Source organism: Phaseolus vulgaris, chromosome 4 (genome assembly GCF_000499845.2).
Source record: "Phaseolus vulgaris cultivar G19833 chromosome 4, P. vulgaris v2.0, whole genome shotgun sequence".
NCBI lineage: Eukaryota > Viridiplantae > Streptophyta > Magnoliopsida > Fabales > Fabaceae > Phaseolus > Phaseolus vulgaris.
Window position 1 is genome coordinate 7,267,769 of NC_023756.2, and position 11,453 is coordinate 7,279,221.

The following is an 11,453-nucleotide window of genomic DNA, read 5'->3' on the forward strand; positions in this document are numbered from 1 at the left end:
TCAGACGCATCTTCTTCGTGTTTCATATTTTGTTTTATTAAGCACTTAGTCAAAATCATAGGGTTGTTGCAGTTTTGCTCTAACACTCACCAAAATAGACTTACATCAAAATACACACAAAACTAAATATATCATTTCAAACTTCACCACATGCATATAAACATACTCCTCTACTTATTGAGTCAAATCCGTCACCACCCCAATCGACTACTCTGTCAACCTTCCCTTTATTCACCCACAAATCCAACCACCAACTTTTCTCTAAATAAGCTTGCTATGTAACAAACTGTGAACTCAAAAAGTCATCTAGGATCAGGCGTCCACCATCACACTTGGCTGATTACATCTATGAAACTCCTACTTGAGCATCAAATTAGTTTTCCTTAAGTATGCCTCATTTCTTATCTAAATTCACGTATCTTTTTCATCTATCTCCTTCACATCATTCTTTACCTTTTCTTTGCTCTTTAAGACTGAACCCAAAACCTATGAAAAAGCTTCCAAATTCCCTTACTAGATTAATGTTATGCAAGTCGTGTTGCATGGTGCATCAATTGTATCATGGTGTAGATCAGGTAGGCCAAGTTACAATCGAATCTTGGTGCTTGAGTTGTTACACTCTTAAGTAATATAGCTTATAGTTTTTGGCTTAATGGTAAACACTCGATCCAATAAGCCAAAATACAGGCTCTTAAGGATAACAAAACTTTAGTCTTGGTTGATTTACTTGTTGGAGTAATCCCCATTGAAAATACGTAGGTATTCAAAATCAAAAGGCATCACAATAACATTAGTGAGATTTACAAAGCATGTTTAGTGGGAAAAGAACGCACATTTATAAAGCTTCGATACAGAGTGGAGCCTCCACTTTTGTGCCTTGGACACATCGTCGACATAGACACGTAGTATATGCGTGAACGACGAGATGCTAGATACACTTATTTTGGCCAGACACGACGTTGTCCTTGGATGTGCCATAGATGACATAGAGCACCCCTTAGACATGTCACTCACAAAAACCACACATGAATCCATTATACTTAAAAGAAACAAAAAATAAATAGATAATCCAGGAACAAATAATATATTCATTCCTTAACCATGATTTAAATTATCTTAGTATATCTCATTTTAAGAGGAAGATGAGACACATACAACTCTATAAATTACACAAGCATTACAAAATAAAAGAAAAGGAATTAGAAAGAAGAAAAAGAAGAAGAAGAGACGAAATTTTGTAGCTTTATTGTGTTGAGTTGAAACCATGTTAACTTGCACGAATGCGTTGAGTTGCAACAAACAAAGAAGAAGAAGAAGAAAGAAAAAAAAAAGAAACAAGGATTTGGAAGAATAAAATGTAAAGAAAATTTTTAACAAATGTTTTTAATTATTTTATTTAAACACAATTAGCCCTCTATAGTATACTCTCCGCTTAAGAGTTGTTTCTTAGTAATTTTGAAATTGTCAAACCGTTGGCAGACTTGTTAAAATAAGGAGTATTTTTTAAACTTTCAAACCATAGACTTGTTAAATTAGGAACACTTCATCATATTAATTTAAAATTATCAATTTACTCTTTGTTAATTCTAATTTAAACGCATCAATGTCAAATCATTGCCATTTTGAAAATAATGAAGGCTTGAAATAATTTTTTATTTTCAACTTATGTTTTTTTTTTCAACTTAAGTTGTGAGAGAAGAATATTTTTTTTATTTAATTTATGTTTTTTAGTTTAAATTTAAATATGACTTGATATATAATTATATAATTATGTTATATTATGTGTTTTTTTTTATAATTTGGATACTATATTTTGATTTTATTTTATTTTTAAATTACAAAGATAAAATTATATTTTTTATTATTTGAATATGTTTTTAAATGGTAAATTAAAGTTTTATTAGAGCATAATATTATAAAAAAAATAAACTAAACTTTTACTTAAAAAAATAAATATTAAAGATAACATTTTTTACAATAATCATATTGAAATTAAAAATATAAAATAACCTTAAATAACATAATAATTGAATATTATTTGAAAAATATAATGTATTATATTATAATTAATTAATGTTTTGAGTGATTCTTTATTCAATAGATTTTATATTTGAGTAAGAGTTAATTTGTTAAAAATCACGAGATAAGGAGCTAAAATTTGTCCAGATGCGATCTCGTCAAAACCTGTTGAGTTTATAAAATTAGACAAAGAAACAACATTGAAAATAGAAAATTCAAATAAAAAAGGGTCCCTCTATCACCTGTAATTAATGGAGGAAATGAAATAAACAATGGTGTTAACCAATACTCTTGATTGTGAAATTAGGAGGATGCTTTATTTTTCATAACTACCATTTCATTTAGCAAGAAGTCCTTACTATACAAGTGCATTTTCATGTAGTAATTTTGTCTTGTCTAAAAAAACTCCTCAAAATACAAAAGAGAGAAAACTAAATTGTGAGATATTGTAAAAGATGACTTTTAAATAAATGACAATGAAATTCTTGTGATTCCTAGCTTATCTCAGGATAGACCAGACTTATAAGTTGTATGTTTCAATGAGGATGAACAAATATAAAAGTCAAACATTGTGATTGAAATAAGTTTATCTTTTGTTAAACCTTTTTTTTTATAAATGTCTCTCTTTATTTTTTTCTTCTTCATATTATGAAGTATATACATTTTAATAGATTCATAATCATATATATATATATATATTATCGTATTATGTGTTCTATAATTTTCAATTTAAGCTTATCTTTTTGTCCATGTATGAGTCAAATTTGTGTTTGTGCTTCAAAGATGGACACAAGTTATAGAGCTTAATTATCTATATATTTTTCTCTTGTTGCTAAGATTACAAACATGAAAACACTTGTTGTTTCTTCCATAAAAGGGTGGTTTTACATCAACTAGAAGTGAATAACACATTTTACATGAAGAGTTAGAAGAAAACTTTTATATGTTAGTTCCTCAAAGTGTATCTAATTCTAATCAAGTGCATAAGCTCACCAAAAATTTATTCATAGATTGAAGCAAGCAAACATTTGGTATGATCACCAAAAATTTATTCATAGATTGAAGCAATCAAACATTTGGTATGAAAGGTTTACAACCATGTTATTGTCATTGTCTTGTTAACAAAGTACATAAAATTACTTTAACAAAATACAATACTCATTTGAGCTAGAACTCCCAATTAAAACTTAAAAAATATTGTTAATCAGTACCTATTGCACCTACATAAAAGATATTTTATAAAAGAGAAATATTACAAAGACTCTTTTTCATTAGTTGAAATTTATTAACAATCTCAATCTTATTTAATAACACTCTCCTCTTTTTATTGTTTTTAATAAATTCTAATCAATAAAAAAATATGTTAATAATTTACATTCCTCTTTTCATTATTTTTAATAAATTCTAATCAATAAAAAATATGTCAGAAGCAATATTATGTAATTATAGCACTCATTCTATAATTATGAAATTTTTGCAATTACCAAAATTGTTTCTTGGGCGCAATTGATTTGAACGTGACAAATTCTTTCTGTGCTTCCATATTTTCCTTTCCTAAATTTTTAAAAATACTAAAATTATTTTCATATTTTATTGATATTTTTTTAATTTTAAAATGTGGAATTTCAAGACTTCCTAAATTATAAATTTGAGAAGTTAATACTTGTGAATTATTTTTTATTTTTATTATATAATATAAAATATAAAATTTATATTTTGAATTATATAATTCAGCAAAATTTGTATTTTGGATTTTTTATTATGAATGGTACAATCTAAAAATTAAATTTTGTATTTTAGATAATAAGAAATGATGATTTTATATTATGAATTATATTATAAATTGTACAAATCTAAAATGGAAAATTTGTATTTTAGACAACTAAAAAAAGGGTATTTTGGTATTTTCGAAATATGAGGTGTAGGAAGAAACAGATGGAGGTCCAGAAAGAATTGGCTTTTGAATGTTCAAAGTAGGTGGGCCGTTTGGGAACCGTAATGGGCCAATCTGGCACCCAAAACAAAACCCACTGCCCTGAACTTGTCTTGTGTGTGTTCCTTCTCGCTGCACTGCTTCCCCAATCTTCTCTCTGGCGATCAAGGTATCAAAATCGAAACAGGTACTTTCGCAAAAGTATCATCTTTTTACGTACCCATTTTCGTTTTTGTTTTCACAGTGCCTTCAATTGCATTTCCACTTACAAAAGACGTTTATTTATCTATGCTTCATAACAAAATGAATTGGGTGGTGGCTAAGATCCTCTCTTTGTTGTTTTTAACTTCTCATTTTATGGTTTGGAAATAGCAGGTGTGTTGTGGAAGATGACTTCTATTGTTAGGGCTGCATTGAGATCCAAGTGCAGTTCAAGTGTTTGTGCACTTGTTCCAGTGAGGTGTTTCTCCACTGAAGCAGCACAGCCACCTCTCAATTCAACTACCCCTCCTCCATTCTTTGACGTTGATCATTCTGGTACCACCCTATTTGTGCACTTATTCTCCCATTTCTATTGCTCTTAAACTTTCCTTAGATTTTAGAGAGAAAAAACTGTTCTACCACAACTGGAGGTTTTAAATTGCTATCATGGTTGTGGTTTTGCCGCATTCCTTGATATTGCGGCAGATGCAGCCATAAAGATGCCACATAGAGTCCAAAAACCTTGACATTATGGCCGAAATTGTGGTCAGAGTTGCCGACTGATATGCAAAACTTGTTGCTGCTGTTACTTTTAGGACCCGCTTGGTGGCCAGGATATGATATAATAGGATAATATAACTATTCTGCCCTGCTTTAATCAGTTGTCTGGTTCTGTGGTATAGGATATTTATTTCTATCATAGCAACTACGCTACATGGTCACTACTTCTGTCACATACTAATGGACAGCATTAGTGTCACTACATCTGTCATGATCATTGTCAATGTCATTAGTGTCACTACATCTGTCATCATCATTGTCAATGTCACCCTTTTTGTCATAAGAGACATTACCACTTTCACCACTGTTATCACTCTCACTATCTTTGTCATTGTCACCATCATTTCTTTATTATACTGTCATCGGTCCATCTTTGTCGTCATGTTTACCATTTGCTACCATCTCGTTATTGATGTTGTTGTCATTGTAACCATTTGCACGGACATCACCGACCAACACAACATATTAGTATTTGGTCCTTATCATGGTATGCACCAAATATCATATATAATTAATGCTTTTCTTGCTCTTATTTTATCATGTTCGTATCCTACTTTTGTATCTTATCCTATCATGTCCTGACCATCAAACAAGCCCTTAGAGTATTAGTACATTGTTGTTATTATTCTTATTTGGAGTAGGAGGAGGTTCTTGTTTCTGTGAGAGTATCAATACCTTTAGGCTATGTTTGGGAGTTGGGTTTTGGAGGAGAAGAAAAGGGAGGGGTAAACTAAACAAAAGATTAACATTAAGGATGTGTTATTTTATTGGCTTTGAAGGAGAAGAAAGGAGGATATTTTATTTTAAGTTAAGAGACTTGTGCAATATTTCTAACAATAAACAAAAGATTGACATATTAAGTCTGTTAATATATTAATTTATTTCTTTTTGTTTTATAAAATTATAAAATTAGAGAATGTTTATTAGAAAGAAAAAAAAATCTGTCACTCCCTTCTTTCCCATCCTAAACCTAACTCCAAAACTCGGTATGTTAGGATGGAGAATTTGGAAGAAAAGGAAAAGGTGGGCTAATCTTTCATTTTAGGTAATGATGATTCATTCAAATGAGGAATGCCATGCCATGTTAGATCATCTTGTAACCTTCTAATTACTGTGTATATAGTTCTTTAAAGTTTATTTGGGTCCTACATAAGGCTTATGGTAAACTTTACAATGGGGAGAGGAGATAAGAGTGAGAAAGGAGGAGTGCATCCCTTTCTCTCTAATTATTAATTTCAAATAATTGGGATGCCTAGCAAAGTCCTCCTCCTCCATGTCATCATCATCATCATCATTGTCCTTGTTTTAAGTTTTTGGTTACTCCTCATATCTATTCGTGTGTATTATTAACATTCAAAGGCCAAATAGTTTACGGATTTGAGAATGTGAAAATAATAAATGTATAAAATTATAGGAATTTGGCATACAGTATATATCATTGATGCAATTGACAATATATTTTTGCATACATTTGGATTTTGAAAATAAGATGTTACATTTCTAACCCATTCACTGCTAGCCATGTTATTTAAATAATACCTTTTAACACTTTATAGTTCTTTTGTTTTAAATAATTTCCATCTAAGGTAATGACCGTTTTCCTTTCTCTTTATTTCTTTAGGAGTGACATATGGTAAGCTGTTTGGTATTCGTAAACATGTACTGAAAACAGATATCATCAACTTCTTTGAAGATTGTAATTTGACTCTGGAGGATGTTAAATTGGATTACAACCGTAGCTTTTTTCCAGTTTCAACGTAATGTATTCCATCTTTTGTCTTGCTTTGTGTGTATTGTGAAAGTTCTAGTATTTTGTCATAGAAATATAATCAGTGCATTTTCATGCCTATCACAGGCAATTGCATTTTCTTTTCTTTTTCCTTTACTTTGAATGATGTTTTGGAGAACAAGAGGGAAAGTTCAATTTCATTATATATTTGTTTGTTACATGTCATGATCTTAGAATTTGGACTTTCAAGCCTTAAAATCCTATAAAACTGACTTGTCGGTGAGGACTGTTCAAGATATATATATATATATATATATATATATATATATATATTAAAGTTCTATTTAAGTCATATTTTTAGTTGTTGTGAAACTAAACACCATTAAAAAACACTCCTTTGAACTTTAATTAAGGCGTCTTTCCATAATATGGAGTGTTAGATTTTGTCATACTCGTTTTGTTATATGAACTCATGTATTTCATTGAAGACAAGTAGAAATAATCCCAATTGCAGAGGTAAAATCATAATACAGGAAAAGTGAAAAGACAAAGAGTAGCTTTTTGAGGGTGTGCTAACCTTCCCTTTCAATCCTTATCCAATTATTGCCTACCTCTTTCTTCCCTCTCCCCGTTTTTTTTTAAACTGATTTTCCTCTCTTTTACTTCCTCAATTGCTAGAATTAGTATTTCGTTATTACCTTGGTTCATCCGCATGACTCTCCCCGTGCAATAATCATCTAGCATAGCTAACATCCTGAAAGTGGCTTATCATTGTGTTTTCTAAGTGGGCCTCCTCTTAGATTGTTTACTTCAAATTATCATTTAAATGTTTTGGGTATAATCAGGTTGTTGCAATTCCCCACTCGGAAATCCTATGACAATGCTATAAGGGTGGTTGTAAGGAAAGGTCGCTTGTACAGATTGGACAGGGTATGCTGCTCTGCACAGATGTATTTTTCAAAAATCAAATAGTTTTTATGGTTGTTTATAATTGGAAAATGTTTTTATTTTGTTCCTTTTTCTGATATCAGGCTGATCGTTCCCAATGGGACATTGTAAAACCATATGATGGAAAAACTGTCAGTACAGATTCTTACCTATCTTTGCTTATTGTTTTTAGAATAGTATTTATTTTTTTATGGTTTATAATATATTTAAACTACCCAAATGCATAACCATAAGGTTTTTTATTGTTGGATTTTTAAATAGTGAGCAGATCACAATAATTTGGAGGTAAATCTTAGAAGTTTTAATCTTTACTTCTTTGTCAAGAGATGCATATTATTGTTTTTTCTGTTTTCCCTTAATAAATGAAAAGTTTAAAACATTGGTTGATTTTGTTGACTTGTATAATTAAGGAATGTTAATTAAACACATTTTACAAGAATTCTTTGAAATTAAAGTACCAAGGATAATGGAAAAGGATCAAGAAATGTAATTCTGTTGTATGAGGAACATGCAAATCAGAATTATTCATGAATATCTAAGTATCTGAAACTTGAACCATCACAAACAAAAAATTTCTTCCCTTAAGATTTTGAAAGTTTAGGGTGTTGTTTGTTATAGTCAGGATCAAGCAACACATAGCGATTTCATGTTATTGTTTTTTTGTTTCAAAAAGAGATTATGGAAAAGCATCATTGTAAAACATATGATCCCATCTATGTTGTCATCCTATGTTATATCATATCAATTATTTGTAGGTTACTCAAAAAGGGTAAAAATAAAGAAAAGAAATACAAAAGTGTAGGGGAACTATACCAAAACCTACTCAAGAAAGAAATCTATAATAAGGTTGAGAATCCTTAATAAATCATATGTAAGAAAATCCAAAATGTCATCCTACCAATGATTATATCTTTCAATTACACCATTTAAGCATGCAAGTTTATCAACACAATTATTCCCTTCCATGTAAATATGAGAAACATGAAATCTCAATTTTACATTTAAACTTCATATTTTGCCATCTAGAGCAAAGATACCAAGGAATAGTATGATAATTTTGAAAAGCTTATACAACCAACTTTGAGTCACTCTCTAGCCCCAAGCTATGCCAACCTTCATCAAAAGCAATATCAAGTGCATGAATAGCTCATGATTTCAAAATGAATGGATTCAAGAGAAACCAAAAAGTTGCTTATTAACATAAATATTGAAAAGAGAAAACAGAGAAAGCAAAAAGGATCATTGAGACATTTATCTTATTGAAGAAAGAGTACAACTAGAGAATTTATATAGATGATGACAAGTCATGATTGATGAAATGCATGCATTTGAACATAGTAGTACTTGAGAGTTTGTCCCCCTTTCTCCTAGTAAGAAGTCTGTGGGTTGTAGATGGGTCTGTGCAATTAAAGTTGGTCCTCTTGGTGAAGTAGATAGTCTCAAAGCTCACTTAGTGACTAAGGGATACACTTAGATTTATGGTCTGTATTACTATGATACTTTTTCTCCTATGGCTAAGATTAACATTGTTCGTCTTTTCCTTGCCATGGCTTCCATTTGTCACTAGCCTCTTCACTAACTTGACAAAAATGCCTTGATTCATGGTGCTCTAGAGAAGATTACATTGGTCTCTCTTTAGGGTTAGGGTTTAAGGTAAGTGCCTTACCTTTTGTAACTCCTATATATACATCAATAAAAGGCACAAAAGTGTAGCTTGAATACCCTGATTTTCCTCCATCTTATTTTTTCAAGTAAATGAATAAGAAGATTCCAAATATATTTTTCTCCTAATTATAAAGATATTGAAAATATTTTTATCCTAATAATCCTTCATTTACAACAAGTTACAACATCAAACTTATTCAGTTTATTTATGCATTACTTATTGAATGCATTATCTATAAATCAAAAGATCGCTTGGATTCTCGTATGGAAGTACTAAGATTGTGGATGCCATAAAAATTTGGTATTTGGTGTTGTGCTTCTATTTACCACTGTTGTGTGATATGCTGGCTAAAGCTGAAATTATATTTAGAATTACTTTATAAACTGAAGACTGCCAGTTGAAGTGTTATAATTTTTGTTGTTTTATGCAAATATTACAGTGGAAATAACACATTTACCTAACACTGCCTAAATTTTTTAGATTTTGATTCAAGGAATGCATCGAACTGCTTCACATGAAGATGTAGCGCGCATCCTGTCCGGTTGTGAATTTGATTCCTCTGCCATCAACGTATTTTTGAGGTTAACATCAACTATACTTCAAATTTGATATTTTATTTTAGAGTTAAACATGTTTTTAGTCTTTTGTGAAGAGGGCAATTTTTAGTTTAGTTAAGAACGTGTTTGGCAAAACTTCTTCATAAATACTTCTAGGAGAAGATAAAATTAAAATAAGTGAGAAAACTTCTACAAATTACTAGTTTACGCTGTAGTTAAAAATCTTATTTTTGAGGAACTAACGACAGATCTTCTACAAAAAGCATAAATCATATTTAGTTTATGGAGAAGTTTAGTGCATTTCTTATTTTCTTCTCTTACAAGTGCTTTTAGTTTCATTTATGGAAATGTATCATGCATGTGTGGTCCCCATTTTCACCAGTGACCTAAAAGTGAAGAACTTCTGTGGTGGACAAGGATCACAGTTGACACATTTAATGGATCAAATGCGATAATTTTAGTTTTAGGGTCTGAAGGTGAACAGTTCTACATTTATAAGGACTAAAATAATGTTTAAACCTTGAGGGGTTGTTTCAAGGTATAAAATTGTATTCATAGAAAGAGAAGTGCTTGGAATAAACTCTTAACATTCTGAACACATACTCTCATTGATTGAAATATGTTGAAAATCACAAAATTTGGCAGGTCTCACTTTATTTAAGGATCTCTCTCAATTTTGTACTTCAATAAATTGTATCTATGTTCCTAACCCTCCCAAGAATGTTATTACCATGAACAAGTATTAATATTAGTAGTTTATAAAAAAGTTAGAATTTATGTAATTGAAAAAAAAGAAACATGAAAAAGGATGAAGTGAGGTAGGTGATTGTTATAGAAAGAAAGTAATTTTTTCGGTGCCTTGAAACAAATGGCTGCTTGATTATATGCTTCTAAAACTGGAGATTATTTTCTTATTTTCAGGTCAGGAGATTGGGGGGCTGCAGAACCTATTAAATTGGCCACAGTACGTTTCCATTCAAGGACTCAAGCAATGAATGCATACATCGCAAAAAATGGAACCTTTTGCCAAAACAATCGCCTTTCTATACAAGTTTTGCAGTAATTCATCATGCCCGTTAGTGGTGCTAGTATTATATACTTTAATAGAGCCTAGAGTTTTTAACAAGTTTTTTTTTATTCCATGGTTATTTGGGATTTCATAATGCCTTTGGCTTACGGTGATCCAAGGAAATGTCAAAACTGTGGCAAAATGTCTATCTTGAGTAGTAACACTTGACGAATCAGTTTATCAGTTACTGATGAAGAGTTTGGTTTTTCTTTATATTGAAGTGTATTTTTATGTTATCCAATTAGTCAAATGTGTTTAGCTATTTGCACGCTGATATAAAACTAGTAACTTTTCAGTTATTGATTATACGTGAGTTCGTGTAGTCTAGTTCTTTGAATAAAAATATGTCCGTGGATATTTTGTTGGAAGTTATGTAAATATGTTAGCAAACACAGAAATAGTAGAAATTATTGCCAAACAAGAATTTGGTTAAGAATATGAGAGGAAGAGTTAAATTCAAAAAGAATATTAAAGAAACAAATTTTTTCTGTCAAGACTGGATAATTTGCGTTTACTGTCTTTCTTGCTTGTGGTAGTTGTTTCTCAGGTTCCATCTCCCAAATTAAACCTTAATTCTCCGTCCTCTGTCCCTACAATGGTAGGTCACTATCCTATCATCCAAAATTAATAAAGCACAAATTTATTTGCCTGTTTACATAAGCCATGTCTTTCTTATACAATATTTGCCTGTTTACGGAAGCCATGTCGTATTATTTAGTAAATTATGTTAAACAACAAATATGTGAAGTGTCAAACAACTTATGTTAGGC

The 11,453-nt window shown here is 30.6% G+C and overlaps 1 protein-coding gene across 3 annotated transcripts; it reads left to right on the top strand.

The window, feature by feature from the left end:
- The first annotated feature begins 4,000 nt into the window (after positions 1 to 4,000).
- On the top strand, positions 4,001 to 10,919 carry LOC137837117 (uncharacterized). 3 transcript variants are annotated; one of them, XM_068645982.1, is made up of 7 exons: positions 4,001 to 4,139; positions 4,328 to 4,489; positions 6,336 to 6,471; positions 7,289 to 7,373; positions 7,475 to 7,522; positions 9,538 to 9,638; positions 10,536 to 10,919. In XM_068645982.1, exons 2-7 carry the CDS (start codon positions 4,342 to 4,344, stop codon positions 10,675 to 10,677), a joined length of 660 nt encoding a protein of 219 aa, XP_068502083.1. In that variant the 5' UTR covers positions 4,001 to 4,139; positions 4,328 to 4,341; the 3' UTR covers positions 10,678 to 10,919. The 3 variants fall into 3 exon arrangements, with proteins under 3 accessions (XP_068502083.1, XP_068502084.1, XP_068502085.1); XM_068645983.1 differs by having other exon boundaries at positions 4,045 to 4,121; XM_068645984.1 differs by having other exon boundaries at positions 4,072 to 4,139; positions 4,325 to 4,489.
- The last annotated feature ends 534 nt before the right edge of the window (positions 10,920 to 11,453 follow it).